Below are 18,910 nucleotides of genomic sequence, written 5' to 3'. Positions count from 1 at the left end.
CTGAGAGGTTAGCAGGAGAGTCTAGAACTAGGGGGCATAGTCGCAGGATAAGGGGTCGGCCATTTAAGACTGAGACGAGGAGGAATTTCTTCACTCAAAGGGTTGTGAACCTTTGGAATTCTCCATCCCAGAGGACTGTAGATGCTGAGTCGTTGAACATATTCAAGGCTGAGATGGATAGATTTTTGGTCTCTTGGGGAATCAAGGGATATGGGGATTGGGCAGGAAAGTGGAGTTGAGGTCGAAGATCAGCCATGGTCTGATTGAATGGCGGAGCAGGCTCGATGGGCGGTATGGCCTACTCCTGCTCCTATTTCTTATGTTCTTATGTTAACTCCGTTTCTCCAAAGATGCTGCCCAACTTGCTGAGTATTTCCAGCATTTTCTGTTATTATTTCAGATTTCCTGCATCTGCAGTATTTTGCTTTTGTTATATTGACATTTATGGGATTAATTACAGTTTCTTTTACATGTATTGCATCAGTTTTTATACAATATAAAATATTGATAATTATTAAAATGCCTACTTACATCAGTCGCTCCACTGTCCGAGGTGCCGTCTTTCAGATGAGATGTTAAACCGAGGCCCAATCTCCCCTCTCAGGTGGATGTAAAAGATCCCATGGCACTATTTCAAAGAAGAGCAGGGGAGTTCTCCATGGTGTCTTTGCCAATATTTATCCCTCAACCAACATCACTACAACAGATTATCTGGTCATTATCATGTTGCTATTTGTGGGATCTTGCTGTGCGCAAATTGGGTACCACCTTTCCTACATTACAACAGTGACTACACTTCAAAAGTACTTGAAAGCATTTTGCGATGGCCTGAAGTCGTGAAAGGTGCTATATAAATGCAAGTCTTTCTTTACAACAGTGGAAAGTCTCTGAGGGAAGTGAACAGGAGCTTTATAAGTAACAAGGTTCTTTCCCCCCCACCAATCCACATATTCGTTTTTTGCAAGGAAAATACATTTAGGGGGAGGAATAGAACAAACCTTGTGGGTCTCCCCAATAGGAAGTAGCTCAGATTTATTTTTATCATTAAGTACAAGATTGCTCGTAAAGTCATGTGGCACAACAGTACCCACAATGAAGAGTCGAGTGTACAAATACATCTGGAATACTGTCTGAGGCTGAAACCAGACCGTTCGTAAACTTGGTGTCCTATTTGACCCCGAAATGAGCTTCCGATCCCGTATTGGCTCCACCACCAAGACTGCCTACTTGCACCTCTGTAACATCGCCCATCTCCGCCCCTGCCTCAGCTCATCTGCTGCCGAAACCCTCATCCATGCCTTTGTTATTGCCAGGCTTGATTATTCCAATGCTCTCCTGGCCGGCCTCCCATCTTCCACCCTCCATAAATTTGGGCTCGTCCAAAACCCTGCTGCCTGTATCCTAACTCGCACTAAGTCCCGCTGACCCATCACCCCTGAGTTTGCTGACCTACATTAATTCCTGGACTGGCAGCGCCTCGATTTTAAAATTCCCATCCTTGTTTTCAAATCCCTCCACAGACTCGCCCCTCCCTGTCTCTGTAACCTCCTCCAGCCCAACAACCTTCCTTCTTTGCACTCCTCCAATTCTGGCCTCTTGCCCAGCCCCGATTTTAATCGCTCCACCATTGGCGGCCGTGCCTTCAGCTGCCTCGGCCCTAAACTCTGGAATTCCCTCCCTAAACCTCTCCACCTCTATCTCTCTCTCTCTCCTCCTTTCAGACGCTCCTTAAAATCTACCTCTTTGACCTTTCCTAACATCTCCGCATGTGGCTCGGTATCAAATTTTCTTCGATTACGCTCCTGTGAAGCGGCTTGGGACATTTTACTACGTTAAGGGTGCTATGTAAATGCAAATTGTTGTAGTTATATGCAGATGCAATAAACAATCTAAAGGACATGGAATTACTAGATGATGACAATATTTCAACAATTGTAACCTTTTAGTTTACACCTAAGATTCGTATAATGAACGGCTCCCAATACTGACAATCATTTGTTGCTCAGATACCTGGTGTGGAGAGCTGGTTGTGTGAATCCCCTGTGTGTTTGTGGGTGTGTGTTTGGGGGGGGTGGCCTATTTCTGGTCTGCCCGTGGGAGGAGTCATGGTTCCCCCCCCCCCCCCCCCGTTGGATTCTGGTTGTCTTGCTGCGGTGAAACTTGATCTTCGGTCTTCTGAAAAGTCTAACTTATGATGGCGATCACTTCAAGTCGGTGCAGGGTTTGGAAAATCCTTCTGAACAGCCCGACCAGAAGGAGCCAGAGTTCAGACACAGCACTCCGATCTCAGTATGACGCCGTGGTAATAGGGGGAGGTAACCAGCGAAACTTCCGAAAACCTTGTCAAACTTTTTATAGGAAGGGAGGCGAATGATGAACCCCGACTTAAAGAAAGATTTTTATCTCATTTTAAAGCAAGTGGGCTTTAGGCAGCTGCACAAAGAAGCATATTTTTCTGCTCACTGACAACATAATCAGACCAGTTCCACAAGAATTGCATGTTTTATCTTTGAATAGCGTGTGTAACATATGTAAACATATCTTGATTTGGATGATTATTCTGATTAATTTAAGTGGTTATTATCATTCAGTTTTGCAGGATATTATTTCAAGTGGAACACACGGAGTATCCTTGACATCGATGTCAGCTCTTGTATTTGTAGAGAGTCTTTTTCTGTAACTGTAGATACTTTGGCTTTTATATTTCAGACTACCCCCGTGAGTACAAGCCCTCGCTCCCTATGTCCCGGAGAGTGTTTTCACTTGCCCAGATATCGACTTAAATCTGGAACGTGCCCAGGAAACAAACTGAGAACCCCCGCTCAGTTCATTTCACCAACTTGATTTTATCACGTTCCCTCTTAGGAAAGTGGCAGAATAATCCCACACCACGCTAGACCTTGGGTTTGACTGCTAAACAAGTCTATTAACCTGTAACAGTGCGAGTGAGCAGTAGCACAACATACACTTACAGTAGTTAATATGCTTACCTAGCTCATTGGCTAGTAAAAAAAAAAGGGTTTTTGATTGCTGTGCTAAACTGTGGATATATATAATATATTTCTATAAGTACTGAAGGAGAGACCTAAGAAGGATAGATCAGAGTACTTTCTAAATGGTGAAAAACTCGAAACACTGGAGGTCCAAAGAGACTTAGGGGTCCATGTACATAGATCATTAAAATGTCTTGGACAGGTACAGAAAATAATCAAAAATCTAATGGAATGCTGGCCTTTATATCTAGAGGTCTAGAATACAAGGGGGTCAAAGTTATGCTACAGCTATACAAAGCCCTGGTTTTACCTCACCTGGAGTTCTGTGTTCAGTTCTGGGCACCACACCTTAGGAAGGACATATTGGCCTTGGAGGGAGTGCAGCGTAGATTTACTAGAATATTACTTGGACTCCAAGGGTTAAATTACGAGGGCAGATTACACAAACTAACGATGTATTCCCTGGAATTTAGAAGATTAAGGGGTGATTTGATTGAAGTTTTCAAGATATTAAGGGGAACTGAAAGGGTAGGTAGAGGGAAACTATTTCCACTTGTTGGAGAGTCTAGGACTAGGGGACATAGCCTAAAAATTAGGGCCAAGACTTTTAGGAGTGAAGTTAGGAAACACTTCTACACACAAAGGGTGGTAGAAGTTTGGAACTCTCTTCTGCAAACGGCAGTTGATGTTAGCTCAATTGTTAATTTTAAATCTGAGATTGATAGATTCTTGTTAACCAAAGGTTTTATGAGATATGGGGCTAAGGTGGGTATATGGAGTTAGGTCACAGATCAGCCATGATCTCATTGAATGGCGGAATAGGCTCGAGGGGCTGATTGTCCTACTGCTGTTCCTATGTTCCATTGTTAAAAGTGCTGTTCTCTTGATCAGCTATTAAAGATCTTATGAGAAATCTAAAGAAGAGCAGGGGGTTCTCCCAATATCCTGGTAAACATTTCTCTTCTTTTTATTCGTTTATGGGATGTGGGCGTCGCTGGCGAGGCCGGCATTTATTGCCCATCCCTAATTGCCCTTGAGAAGGTGGTTGTGAGCCGCCTTCTTGAACCGCTGCAGTCCGTGTGGTGAAGGTTCTCCCACAGTGCTGTTAGGAAGGGAGTTCCAGGATTTTGACCCAGCGACGATGAAGGAACGGCCGATATATTTCCAAGTCGGGATGGTGTGTGACTTGGAGGGGAACGTGCAGGTGGTGTTGTTCCCATGTGCCTGCTGCCCTTGTCCTTCTAGATGGTGGAGGACGCGGGTTTGGGAGGTACTGTCGAAGAAGCCTTGGCGAGTTGCTGCAGTGCATCCTGTGGATGGTACACACTGCAGCCACTGTGCGCTGGTGGTGAAGGGAGTGAATGTTTAAGGGGTGGATGGGGTGCCAATCAAGCGGGCTGCTTTATCCTGGATGGTGTTGAGCTTCTTGAGTGTTGTTGGAGCTGCACTCATCCTTCAACCAGCGCCGTCAAAAAAACAGATTAACTGGCTGTTCATCTCATTGCTGTTTGTGGGATGTTGCAGGTGCAAAATAGCTGCCCCTTTTGTCTACATAACAACAGTCACTGCACTTCAATGCAATTCATTGTATGTGAACTGCTTTGAGATGTGAGAAGGTGATATCTTGAAACAGCAGCAGATACATGGGAATGGCTTGGATCTAAACTGTTCTCTATGCCCTCACCCCCTCCCTATCTCTGTGACCTCCGCCAGCCCAACAACCCTCCGAGAACCCTGTGTTCCTCCAACTCCGGCCTCTTGTGCATCCCCCACTTTGCCCCGCCATTGGCGGCCGTGCCTTCAGCCGTCTAGGCCTCAAGTTCTGGAATTCCCTCCCTAAACCTCTCCACCCCTCTCCCCTTTAAGAAGCTGCTGAAAACCTACCTCTTTGACCAAGCGTTTTGTTGCCTGTCCTAATGTCTCCTTTAGCTAGGTGTCAATTTTTGTCTGATTACGCTCCTGTGAAGTGCCTTGGGACGTTTTACTACATTAAAGGCATTGTATAAATGCAAGTTGTCGTTGATGTTCCTGTAGCTATCACTATTTATGCAATCCCTTGAACCACTAAAGCAGATTATTGACTCATGATATATATTATCTGTATTTAAGCAATAAGAAAATTAACATTTTTTTCCTTTATTTCCCCAGGCCACAATGGGCTTGTAGCAGTACGTACATTTCTTTTATCCTTCTGGTAACAATTTAAAGGGCTTTACATTGAGGTGCCAGCCCAGCTTGTATTTGGGGAGCTTTTGGAACTTTAGCTCTCGGAACCGGCCAGAAGCAGCCCAGGCTGAAGGCCGCAGCCTCACCACCCTGTAAACATTGGCAAAAACTTTGGCTCCCCTTCGGTGGGAGGGTGGCCAGTGGCAGCCAGCGGTCTCTGTGCAGCAGGCAGAAGGACTACGGCTGGTCATCCCGATTGCTGGCGGTCAGTTCAGAGCGACATTGGGAAAAGACTGCAGACAGTCTTTGGCAGACTCGGTCTCAGCCAGAGAGAGACCAGGTTGTCTGGGGGAGAATGAAGGCATTTCATACCCTCAAAAAAAAAGGATTCGCAATATGTAATCAAAGTGGTTATCAAAATAACTAAAGGAAGTGGAATTCAGAAGATAATTACAGACAAGGAAGGCCATTCGACCCATCTTAGTTCGTTCATCCGGACCCTACACTCCATCCCCCCTCCCCCGCCATTGTAACATCCATTTGATTTTTAAATGATTCCTGACTTTCTCGATCTGAGAGCCCATTCCAAGTGTTGATCACTCTGTGTGAAGAAGATCTTCCTGATATCAGTCCTAAATCTGCCTTTCACTGATTTGCCTAACCCTACTGTCACAATTAACAAGACCAAAAAAAAAACATCTGCAAATGCTGGAACTATGAAATTAAAACCAGAAAAATGCTGGAAATACACAGCAGGTTAGCCAGCATCGGAAAGAGAAAGGACAGATTCATGTTTCGGTGTTGACCATTTCGACTCTTTGTCAGAGCCCCCACTTTGAGTGAAGTGTCCTGACCCGAAACATTAACCTCTCTCATCTCTTTTCACAGGCTGACTGACCTGTTGTTTATTTCCAGAGCTTTCTGTGTTATTTCAGAAAGTGGGATTTATGGGTGAGCGGTTTTTGGGTGAATTTGAACTTTGAATTTCATGAGATCAAGATTCAGATATTCTGAACCTTTTTATTGCACTGACAAGGAATGTGACACATGGCTGCACTAAACCGATCCTGTTAAATCCAAAGTTCAGATCATCGCTGCATTCCGTCTGCTTTAATAAAAACAGGAAATACACAACAGGACTGTCAGCTTCTTAAAGAGAGCAGACAGGTTAATGTTTCGGGTGAAACTCTGTCGTACAGGGATTGAGGCACACACCTGCACCAGACTCCAGGGTGTGAGACACACATCTGCACCAGACTCCAGGGTGTGAGACACACATCTGCACCAGACTCCAGGGTGTGAGACACACGCCTGCACCAGACTCCAGGGTGTGAGACACACATCTGCACCAGACCCCAGGGTGTGAAACACACATCTGCACCAGACTCCAGGGTGTGAGACACACATCTGCACCAGACTCCAGGGTGTGAAACACACATCTGCACCAGACTCCAGGGTGTGAAACACACATCTTCACCAGACCCCAGGGTGTGAAACACACATCTGCACCAGACTCCAGGGTGTGAGACACACATCTGCACCAGCCTCCAGGGTGTGAGACACACATCTGCACCAGACCCCAGGGTGTGAAACACACATCTGCACCAGACTCCAGGGTGTGAGACACACATCTGCACCAGACTCCAGGGTGTGAAACACACATCTGCACCAGACCCCAGGGTGTGAAACACACATCTGCACCAGACCACCAGGGTGTGAGACACACATCTGCACCAGACTCCAGGGTGTGAGACACACATCTGCACCAGACTCCCCCCTCCCCCTCAGGGTATAAAACACACATCTGCAGCAGGCCCCCAGGGTGTGAAATACACATCTGCAGCAGAATTTTCAAAATCTCTAGTAAATCTCTTAGCTTTCTCTGCTCCAGTGGAAATAGTCTCAGTATCTCAAGTCTGTCCTCATGACATTGCCATCCTAGCATCATCCTGGTAAATCTATGTTATTCTCTCTCATTGGCTTTAATGTTCTTTCTATAATGCAGCATTTAAAATTGTACACAGTACTCCAATTGGCCTAACCATTGCCTTTTATAAATTTATCGTTACATCTTGAACTCTATTTTTCCATTTATAAAACCCAAAATGCTATTGGCTTTTTTTATGGCTTTGATCACCTGCACTTTCGAGGAGTTATGTATTTCAGCCTCTAGGTCTCTAAAACACCCTCCAGTGTTTTTCCATTGAGTGTATACTCCTATTCTTTCTTTTACCTCCAAAAATGCATTACCTCACATTTCTCTGCATTAAATTGCACCTGCCACCTGTCTGTCCATTCTAACCTGTCTGTGTCCTCCTGAAGTCAGACAAACCCCACCCCCCCACCACTGTTTGCCAAACCCTGTACCTTCGTGTCGTCAGCCAATTTTGATATCCTGCCCCCTGTGATCAAGTCCAAATCACCTCTATACATCGAGAATGAAAGTGGGCCCAGCTTTGACCTTGGGGTACATCAGGTCCAAGTTTTCATCAATCTGAGCAACACCCAGAAATTCTAACTCTTCAATATAAACAGAAAATGCTGGAAACACTCAGCAGGTCAGGCAACATCTGTGTGGAGAGAGAAACGTAGGGTTAACATTTCTGGTCGATGACCTTTCATCCAGTTGAGATGAAAGGTCATCGACCTGAAATCTTAACTCTTGATTCTCTCTCCACAGATGCTGCCTGACCTGCTGAGTGTTTTCAGCATTTTCTGTTTTTATTTCAGATTTCCAGCATCTGCAGTATTTTGCTTTTATTTTATTCTAACTCTTTGCTTCCTGTTCATCAGCCAACTTTCTATCCATCCTGCTACATTTCCTCTTAAACCACATGCATGAATCTTTGTAACAAGTCTGCAGCGAGATATCTTATCGAACACTTTCTGAAAACCATATGCACTGCATCTACTGCATCCTTTTTATTTATCATATCGAAAAAACTCTATTAAATTTGTCAAACATGGCTTACTTTCAACAAGTCCTTGCTGGCTGCCCTTGCTTATCCGATACATCTTTAAATGTTCACTAATTTGACGTCTGTGAAGTATTTTTAAAGAATGATTTGGTGGGTGTGTCTCAAAATTTGATCTTCAGTACTATGGAACCTTGATTGTTACCTTGTCTCCTGCAGGCTGCATACTTACAGAAGTCTGGAGTGAACACTGCCGTGTTAGAGAGGCGTCATGTGATTGGTGGGGCCACTGTCACCGAGGAACTCATTCCAGGTAAGACCAGTCATTGCCCAGTAGGAAACAAGAGGCCTCTGGAGTTTTAGTAAGAACATCTTTTAACTTAAAAGGTGTGAAAGCCCCATGTCAGCTGCCATTGCAGACTTCAAACATGAAAGTGTGAGCCATGGCTACTTCCACAGCACCTCCCAAACTCGCGGCCTCCACCACCTAGAAGGCCAAGGGCAGCAGGTGCATGGGAAACACCATCACCTCCAAGTTCCCCTCCGAGTCACATACACCATCCTGACATTGGCATATATCGACCGTTCCTCCATCGTCGCTGGGTTAAAATCCTGGAACTCCTGACCTAACGTCACAGTGGGAGCACCTTCACCACACGGGCTGCAGCAGTTCAAGAAGGTGGGTCACCACCACCTTCTCAAGGGCAACTAGGGGATGGGAAATAAATGCCGGCCTCGCCAGCGACGCCCACATCCCAAGAATGAATAAAAAGTAAATGGTACTATCAGCACAAGCAGCACGTTTGGTGGTTGTAATTACATGATTGGTTCATGTGGCCCATTTGGTCTCATCCTTCCAGAATAACAAACCCAGCATCTTTTGGTCCTCTGTCTAAATCCAGTGCCTTGGGTTCTATCACCCTTCCTAGCCATCCCAATCCACCTGCCAATCACCAATCACTGAACTTTTCACCACCTCAGGGCGTCCCAAAGCGCTTTACAGCCAATGAAGTACTTTTGAAGTGTAGTCACTGTTGTAATGTAGAAAATGCGGCAGCCAATTTGCCGACAGCAAGGTCCCTCAAAAGGCAATGTGATAATGACCAGATAATCTGTTTTAATGATGTTGGTTGAGGGATAAATACTGGCTGAGGTATAAATATTGGCCAGGACACAGGGCAGAACTGCCCTGCTCTTCTTCGAATAGTGTCATGGGATCCACCTGAGAGGGCAGATGGGGCCTCAGTTTAACGTCTCATCCGAAAGACGGCAACTCTAACAGTGGAGCACTCCCTCAGTACTGCACCGGGGGTGTCAGTTGGGATTATGTGCTCAGGTCTCTGGAGTGGGTCTTGAAACCAACAATCTTCTGACTCAGAGGTGAGAGCAGCCACTGAGTAATGCCCAACACCTGATCAAGCTGTTGTAGCAGGAGTGTCCAAGCTTTGTTCATGGGTCACTTAGGTGTGTAGTACGAAGATCTGCGAACTACCCTACAAAGGTTCGGTCCATGTCCACATTAATCTGCAGGTATCTCAAGTTGCTGCTATTAACAGCCCTTGGTGTTCTGCTTCAGTTAACCGTGCTTAAAAACAGCCCATTCCAAACCTCCAGGCACATAAAATTCTAACAGAACTAACCAGCAAATCATATATATATAAGCTCCAAAAATATTTGGTCATCTGACCTTTGAGGGCTTATTGCATGTGGCCCAGGGTTGGAGTTTGGACTCTGCTGTGTGGGCGTGTTTAGTGAATATTTAAATGCAGAAGGCATTTTCTGAAGATTAAGTGGAGCTGTAAACAGCATGTTCATAATGTAATGTTGTACTTACATAGCCTGAAATGACAGCCCCTTTAAAATGTACATGCTTCTTAAAAATTTCAGGATGTGGGCATCACTGGCAAGGCCAGCATTTATTACCCATCCCTTGTTGCCCTGAGAAGGTGCTGGTTTGTTAGATAAGAGTCAAGCACATTGGTGTGGGACTGGAGTCACATATAGGCCAGACTGGGTAAGGACGGCAGGTTTCCTTCCATAAAGGGCATTAGTGAACCAGTTGGGTTTTTTATAACAATCCATGGTCATATTTACTGGTACCAGCTTTTTATTTCCAGATTAATTTAAATTCTCAAACATGCTATGATGGGATTTGAACTCATGTTCTACTGAATTATTAGTCCAGGCCTCTGCATTACTAGTCCAGTAACATAGCCACTGCACTACCATGCTGCTTGTTACATCAAGTTACATCGAATCTACAGCACAGAATCAGGCCATTCGGCCCAACTGGCATATGCTGGCATTTATAATCCACACGAGCCTCCTCCATCCCTATTTCATCTCACCCTATCAGCATACCCTTCTATCCCTTTCTCCCTCGTGTGCTTATCTAGCTTCCCCTTAAATGCATCGTGCCTCAACTACTCCTTGTGGTAGCAAGTTCCACATTCTTACCACTCTTTGGGTAAAAAAGTTTCTCCTGAATTCCTTATTGGATTTATTAGTGACTATCTTATATTTATGGCCCTTAGTTCTGGTCTCCCCCACAAGTGAAAACATCTTCTCTACGTCGACCCTATCAAACCCTTTCATTATCTTTAAGACCTCTATCAGGTCACCTCTCAGTCTTCCCTTTTCTAGAGAAAAGAGCCTCAGCCTGTTCAGCCTTTCCTAATAAGTATATCCTCTCAGTTCTGGTATCATGTGTATCTGATGCCGTGCTTTTATGCTGCAGGTTTTAAGTTTTCTCGAGCGTCTTACGTGCTCAGTTTGCTGAGACCTCGAATCTACAAAGAGCTGGAGCTGAAGGTGAGGGACCTTTAAAATAAAAAATTATACATGAGAAAAACTCAGCTAAGCTCCCCGATGGCCTAGTGGGAAAAGGTGTTTGGTGCAGTCGTACAGGCAGCGCTTGGCTCCTGATCTGTGCTGAGTTAGTTGATCTCAGATAAGGCTGTAGATGAGGCACTATCATAGGCTTAAGCACCCCTTGGATAGGAAGGAGGAAAGAATCAGTTGGGACTCCTGCTCCTGAACGCTGACCTGTGAGCCCTTGCTTGAAAGTGCTCCCGTTTGGATATTGGGTTGGGCTGTGATGCCCGCACAGTCAAATAGCCTGCTGACACTCAGGCTTCGATTTTAAACCTCCCCACCTGATGGGCGGGAGAGGGTCGGGGTGGGGGTGGTTAAAATATCGGGAGCGACCCGACCCCATTCCTGCCCCTTTCAAATTTTGACAAACACAAATCAGGCCATCGTCGAGGCTCCCGCAAAAGGCAGACGGGAACCTAATTAACATTCAAAATTTACGGCCCGAGCACATCATCGGCACCGCGGCTTAAATTTAACAATGAGTGAAGGGGGAGGCCCGAGCGGTGGGATTCCCAGCAGCTGACCCGGGGCCGGAGGCCCTGACTGGTCAAGGTAAGTATTAAAGACATTCATGTGCGAGCCACTGTTTCTCCTAAAACTCCTAACTTCACATTCAGTCACTGCCCTCTCAAATATCAAGAACAGAAAATGCTGGAAACACTCGGCAGGTCAGGCAGCATCTGTGGCGAGAGAAACGTGGGGTTAATGTTTCAAGTCGATGACCTTTCGTCAGTTATGGTAAGCCAGCCCTGTTTTTTTAGCCCTGCCCATTTCTCCTGTTACCTGTGTGCACATTGTTTTAAATTTTGCCCTCCCAAAGTTTAACGAAAGAAAGAATTTGCAATTTATATAGTGCCTTTCATATCCTCAGCATGTACCAAAGCGCTTTGAAGCCAATGAATTGCTTTTGAAGTGCCCTCACTCTTGTTATGAAGGAAACACAGGAGCCAATTTGCACACAGCAAAGTCCTACACGCAGCAATGTGATAAATGACCATGTTTTGATGGTGTTGGTTGAGGGATAAATGTTGGCCAGGACAAATCCTCTGCTATCCTTCAAATATTGTCATGGGATCCTTTTACTTACTTCTGAGAGGGCAGAGGGGGCCTTGGTTTAACATCTCAACTGAAAGACGGCACCTCTGACAGTGCAGCACTCCCTCAGTAATGCGCTGAAGTGTCAGCCGAAACAACACGCTCAAGTAAATAGGGAAAAACTGCTTCCACTGGCAGAAGGGTCGATAACCAACGGATACAGATTTAAGGCAAGTGGCAAAAGAACCAGAGGGAAGATGAGGCAATTTTTTTTTTACACAGCGAGTTGTTCTGATCTGGAATGCGCTGCCTGAAAGGGCAGTGGAAGCAGATTCAATAGTAACTTTCAAAAGAGAATTGGATAAATACTTGAAGGGGGAAAATTTGCAGGGCCATGGGGAAATAGCAAGGGAGTTAGACTAATTGGATAGCTCTTTCAAAGAGCAGGCACAGACACAATGGGCTGAATGGCCTCTTTCTGTGCTAGATGATTATATGAAGTCCTAGAGTCAGGCTTGAACCCAAGACCTTCTAAGTTAAAGATGGGACAGCTACCACTGAGCCAAGCTGGCAGTCAATGGGCCAATAGCACTGTTACTCTTATCTTAGCCCAACCTTATGACGCTATGATTACTATTCCCCACTTCCTCCCACTTACTTCCAATCCTACTAGAATGTCCTCATTGTTGGTTCACGTTCAGTTGAGTTAAAATAAAAAAAAATCTTTCAAATTTGAATTTATGTTTTGTTCTGTGACAGAAACACGGATTAAAGATTTACATAAGAAACCCATCTTCCTTCACGCCGATGTTGGAAGATGGAGTCGGAGGAAAACCACCACGTTCACTACTAATGGGCACGGACATGGGCGAAACCCAAAAACAAATTGCACAGTTCTCAGTGAAAGATGCTCAGGTAACTGAAATGCTGAAAATAAAGGCAGAATTGGACTTCAGCAACAACAACGATAACAAAATGCATTTATATAGCGCCTTTAACATAATAAAATCGTCCCAAGACATTTCACAAGAGTGATTATCAAACAAAAATTGACACCGAGACACATAAAGAGATATTAGGACAGGTGACCAAAAGCTTGGTCAAAGAGGTAGGTTTTAAGGAGCGACTTAAAGGAGGAGAGAGAGGTAGAGAGGTGGAGAGGTTTAGGGAGGGAGTTCAGAATCTCATGGTAATGCACACAGGGAGTCAAGATTAAGAGTAGTCTTCTGGTGAAGGGGAGTTAGAGAGCAGGAGATGATTGGACCAGGGTATGTAGAGACTTGTTGAGGTCATTTCAGGCAATTTAGACCCCATATTTTGATATATATTAATGACCTGGACTTGGATATAGGGGGTATAATTTCAAAGTTTGCAGATGGCACGAAGCTCGAAACTGTAGTAAACAAGTTTCCTCCAGTTTACTGGTGAAATGGGCAGACACATGGCAGATGAAATTTAATGCAGAGAAGTGCGAAGTGATGCATTTTGGTAGGAAGAATGAGGATAGGCAATATAAACTAAATGGTATAATTTTAAAGGGGGTGCAGGAACAAAGAGACCTTGGGTGCACATACACAAATCTTTGAAGGTGACAGGACAAGTTGAGAAAGCTCATAAAAAAGCATATGGGATCCTGGGCTTTATTAATAGAGACGTAGAGTACAAAAGCAAGGAAGTTATGCTAAACTATTATAAAACACTGGTTGGGCTTCAGCTGGAGTATTATGTTCAATTCTGGGCACCACACTTTAGGAAGGATGTCAAGGCTGTAGAGAGGGTGCAGAGGAGATTTACTAGAATGGTGCCAGGGATGAGGGACTTCAGTTATGTGAAGAGACTGCAGAAGCTGGGATTGTTCTCCTTAGAACAGAGAAGGTTAAGGGGAGATTTGATTGAGGTGTTAAAAATCATGAACGGCTTTGATAGAGTAAATAAGGAGAAACTGTATCCAGTGGCAGAAGGGTCGGTAACCAGAGGACACAGATTTAAGGTGATCGGCAAAAGAACCAGAGGCAACATGAGGAAACAGTTTTTTAGGCAGCGAGTTGTAACGATCTGGAATGCACTGCCTGAAAGGGTGCTGGAAGCAGATTCAATAGTAACCTTCCAAAGGGAATTAGATAAATACTTGAAGGAAAAAAATTTACAAGGCAATGGGGAAAGAGCAAGCGAATGGGACCAATTGGATAGCTCTTTCAAAGAGCTGGCACAGGCACGATGGGTCGAATGGCCTCCTCCTGTGCTGTACCTACTACGATGGGTCAGAGTTTTGTACGTAGCAGAGCAACTATCTCAGGTAGAAGATCAGCCATGATCTTATTGAATGGCGGAGCAGGTTCGACGGGCTGAATGGCCTACTCCTGCTCCTATTTCTTATCTTCTTATGATACTATGATATTAAAGTAATTATTTCTGTCCTTATTCTTATATAATACTTTAACTTTATATTATTACCTATAACTAAATAGAGAAACTTATTGCATTTTGGGAAACAGAGAAGTAGAGTCGGGTGGAGCCTGAGAGCCCTTTTGCAGTACAGGCTGAGGAGCTGGAAGATGCAAAGCTGAGATCCTACGGTGCTGACACTGGCGGAAAGGTGCAATTACAATGTGACAAGTTTACATAGAGAGTTTCCATTATCAATATGGGCATAGGAATTTATAATGGAATGCTGCAGACCTAAGATTTTTAATATATTATAGGCATCAACTATATGCACAATTTCTCCCAAAGGAGATTAAATGTGTGAGTCAGTGTCTGTTGTACATAGGTTGTGGAAGGAGCAGGCACAATGGGCTGAATGGCCTTTTCTCGTTCCATGCTTTCTGTAATCTGAGTTCTGCTTTACCTGCCAGGCATACGCGGAGTATGAGGCCTTGATCAATCGCATGGCTGCAGCAGTTGAGCCTCTACTGGATGCGGTACCTGTGGATGTCCCATCACTAACCAGCAACTCACTGAGGCAGAGGATACGATCGCTACGTACAGTGAAGCCCCTCGTTCAGACAGGTAAACAAAAGAACTTGCATTTATATAGCACCTTTCACAGCCCTGGAACGTCCCAAAATGCTTCGCAGGCCGATGAATTATTTTTTGAAGTGTAGTCCCTGTGTTTTGGAGGCAAATGTGGCAGCCAATGAGAGGATATACTTATCAGGATAGGCTGAACAGGCTGGGGCTCTTCTCTCTAGAAAAAGAGAAGATTGAGGAATGACCTGATTGAGGTCTTTAAGATAATGAAAGGGTTTGATAGGGTAGACATAAGAGAAAATGTTTCCACTTGTGGGGGAAACCAAAACTAGAGGTCATAAATATAAAATAGTCACTGATAAATCCAATGAGGAATACAGGAGAAACTTCTTTACTCGTAGGGTGGTTAGAATGTGGAATGCACGACCACATGGAGTAGTTACGGCAAATAGCATAGATGCATTTAAGGGGAAACTAGATAAGCACATGAGGGAGAAAGGAATAGAAGGGTATGCTGATAGAGTTAGATGAAATAGGGAGGGAGGAGGCTTGTGTGGAGCATAAGCGCCAGCATAGACCAGTTGGGCCGAATGGCCTACTTCTGTGCTGTAGTTTCGATGTAACTCGAAGTAATTTTCTCACAGCAAGGTCCCACAAACAGCAACAACATGAATGACCAGACAGTCTGTTTTTGGTGTTGGTTCGAGCAGGAAAGCAGAGCAAACCTCAATTATGATTTTAATCTTTGCGACCTTTGTGATAATGACTGCAGGAGATACACAGCTTTGAAAGCGGACCTCCTTCTTCATTTAAAGACAATTGGCCCAAATATAGACGACAGGAGGGGATGGGACTTCAAGAGTTCTTTCCCCCATTGGTAAACCCTTTTATTGTGTTTTAGCGCAACATCAAGACTTGCATAAATGGTGTACTTGTTTTCCCTTCTTTTCCTTGCAGGCTTCAAACTGGGGAAACAGATTCCGCAGTTCTACGAACTACTGACTGCTCCAATATCTAAAGTAAGCTCACAAGTCATCTTTCTTTCTTGAAACAGCTGCTTATTTAAATCTCACAGTTACACCATGCGCTGACCCTGAGTTTCACTCTTCCTGTTTTCTCTCCTCTCCCCCCCCCCACCCCCTCACCTCTCCTGACTCACACTGGGGTACAGTTGCCGAGGTGTCAGACGCCCTCATGTCTCTCACCTAAGCGGCTGTACCTGACACAAGATAAGTCAGTGTCATCGGGTCATTTGACTGTGGGGGGGGGGGCATCACAGGGAAGACTGATCCTACCCCTCATCCACATCTACATGGATGAATTATCCAGAGGAAGTCGCAATCAGGAGTGGGATTCCCTAATCCACCGCTTAGACCAGGTGCACTGAGGACAGTTGTAGCTCTCCTCCTGCTGACCCAGCTCACCCAGGATCAAACTGGTCATCAGAGTTCCACAAAGCCATTGCAAGGTCAAAGTACAATAGAAATAGGCTGTAGATAACGATCTTGTTTGCTGAGTAAATAGACTGTTTGCTGTGAGTCCTGCCGTAAGTCCCGCCCCACCTCCAACTCATTGGCCTACCCAATGGTGTCAATAGAAACTCTGTAGAAATACATTCCACTGTGTTACCTGAAAGGAACATTGTGGCCGGGTGTTTTACAGAGAGGAGTCTACTGCTACATATTTACATCTTAAAAAAAGGATAACATGACCCTGCTTATGAACTAAATTCATTTATAACAGCGGTGAGAAGGTTCGAACATTATCCTTCCAGCTCTGGGATCTGGGTTCATCTCCAACCCAAACCAATGGGGGGAGTGTCTCTTCTCAGCTCATCCTGTGGCTGAGGCAGAAAGGACAAAGAGGCCCAATAGGTAACTGAAATATGTTCCTTTTATCAGGGGGCCAGGAGGAACAGGAGTGCTTCTTCGGGACCCACAAGGAATGTTCCGGCCTCCCGTGCCCCAGATTCCTCCCCAAGGGACCCTCCCGAAACTCCCCGCCCACCACTGGAACCTGGCAGGTGTTCCGTGCCCGGTACCGGGTGGGAAGTGGACCAGCGGTATTTAAATGGGCGCACGGCGGTTAAAATCACTATAGCCCTGGGTGCTTCCGCTGATGGGGGTGTGGTGGGTATAAACTCTCCGGAGCCATTTCTCGTCGGAAATCTGCTCCGAGTTAAAATCCTTCCCGTGGGATCAGCACCTTTGGGAGGTGGATGGAGGAAAATAACAAAATCTGTTCTATCTGTCAGCTGCAAAGATCCCATCTGAAATTAATGTCGGCGGACTCGATTCGGGGTTTAGCGGACACCCGTCTGCAGCGCAAAACGGCGTCTAATTTCTTTTTGTCGCTTCGCCAACTTGTTCATCTTTTTCATTTTGGCAGATTCTAAATCAATGGTTTGAATCCGAACCACTGAAGGCAACTCTCGCCACCGATGGAGTTATTGGCGCAATGATAAGCCCACAGACCGCAGGGAGCGGGTAGGAGACTCACCGGCCGTTCTGTCTACTTGTTGCAAATTAATTTGACTTGAATTTACGCAGGAAACATATCGAAATAGGAACAGGGGTAGTCCATTCAGCCCCTCGAGCCTGTTCCGCCATTCAATTAGATCATGGCTGATTGTACTGCAACTCCATTGACCTGCCTTTGACCCATATCTCTTGGTACCTTCACCCAACAAAAAATCTATCCATGTCAGTTTTGAACATTTCAATTTACCCCCAGCATTCACAACCCTTTGGGGGAGTGAGTTCCGGATTCCTACTACTGGTATCCTGGCCAACATTTATGGCCTCAACCAACATCACCAGTACAGTTTATCTGGTCATTTATCTCATTGCTGTTTGTGGGATCTTGCTGTGCGCAAATTGGCTGCCGCGTTTCCTACATTACAACAGTGACTACGCTTCAAAAAATAAAGTAATTGACTGTGAAGTTGCTTTGGGATGTCTTGAAGTTGTGAAGGACGCTATATAAATGCAAGTTCTTTCCTTGAACTGAAGTGTGACTGCACAACATGATGTGAACACCTTTAATACTGAGCTCTCAGTGCATGTAACAGAGGTATGTTTTGTCGGAAGTAGCAGGTCTTGTGTATATTATATGAGAACTGTTTGCAACGTTATCTATTATCTATCTATATATTACTAAAATTCTCGCACACGTCATGACCTGTCCACAAATCTTGCTTCCTGTTGCCGCAATTTTCTGGTCACACTTTTGTGACAACATTTACCATTCAATGTTATGATGTCAACGGCCATGATGTAGTTGCATACTCTGACCACTAGGTGGAGCCGTGTATCAAAATGACTGAAGTCTCTCCCAGTTCCATCGTCATCTTGTATATCGATATTCATCAAATGACCGCGAGTAAGACCATGGGAAGTTTATTAGTCATATTTTAAAAGTCCACGAACTGTTCTCTTGCCTCTTGTTTATCCTAGGTATGTGCTGCTTCATCATGTGATGGGGGAGCTGGAGGGGATTAAGGGGGCTTGGGGTTATGTGGAAGGTGGGATGGGCGCACTATCCAACTCGATTGCAAGTGCGGCAGCAGCTCACGGAGCCTCTATCTTTACAGAAAAGGTAGGCAACTCGGCTACTCGTCTAACCGTTTCTTTTCAATTTTGATGGAGCAGATAGGGAGAAACTGTTTCCACTGGGGGTGACGGGACTTTCAAAACTTTTCAAACGGGAATTGGATAAACACTTGAAAAGAAAAAATTTGCAGGGCTATAGGGAAAGAGCAGGGGAGTGGGACTAATTGGATAGCTCTGTCAAAGAGCTGGCACAGGCATGATGGGCCGAATGGCCTCCTTCTGTGCTGGATGATTCTATGATTCTATGAGAGGAGAATTAAACCCCTTTTGCTTTTTCACCCAGTACTGTTACTCTAATCATGCATTATATCGTAGCTAGAGTAAAGCTCCTTCTAGTCTGTTTCAA

General features: G+C 45.0%; 1 protein-coding gene across 1 annotated transcript in view; it reads left to right on the top strand.

Moving 5' to 3' along the window:
- The first annotated feature begins 2,142 nt into the window (after positions 1-2,142).
- The window catches only part of pyroxd2 (pyridine nucleotide-disulphide oxidoreductase domain 2), a 31,041-nt gene continuing 14,273 nt past the window's right edge, over positions 2,143-18,910 (top strand). Inside the window, exons 1-9 of the mRNA XM_068002047.1 lie at positions 2,143-2,315; positions 5,142-5,161; positions 8,294-8,387; positions 10,812-10,885; positions 12,743-12,898; positions 14,839-14,992; positions 15,911-15,972; positions 17,342-17,439; positions 18,409-18,550. Coding sequence (XP_067858148.1) covers positions 2,192-2,315; positions 5,142-5,161; positions 8,294-8,387; positions 10,812-10,885; positions 12,743-12,898; positions 14,839-14,992; positions 15,911-15,972; positions 17,342-17,439; positions 18,409-18,550 — 924 coding nt within the window. The 5' untranslated portion in view covers positions 2,143-2,191. The remainder of the gene's footprint in view (positions 2,316-5,141; positions 5,162-8,293; positions 8,388-10,811; positions 10,886-12,742; positions 12,899-14,838; positions 14,993-15,910; positions 15,973-17,341; positions 17,440-18,408; positions 18,551-18,910) is intronic.

Source organism: Heptranchias perlo, chromosome 21 (genome assembly GCF_035084215.1).
Source record: "Heptranchias perlo isolate sHepPer1 chromosome 21, sHepPer1.hap1, whole genome shotgun sequence".
In the NCBI taxonomy this organism is placed as follows: domain Eukaryota; kingdom Metazoa; phylum Chordata; class Chondrichthyes; order Hexanchiformes; family Hexanchidae; genus Heptranchias; species Heptranchias perlo.
Note: the sequence above shows the minus strand (reverse complement) of the source record. Positions and strands in the feature narration are given on the sequence as shown.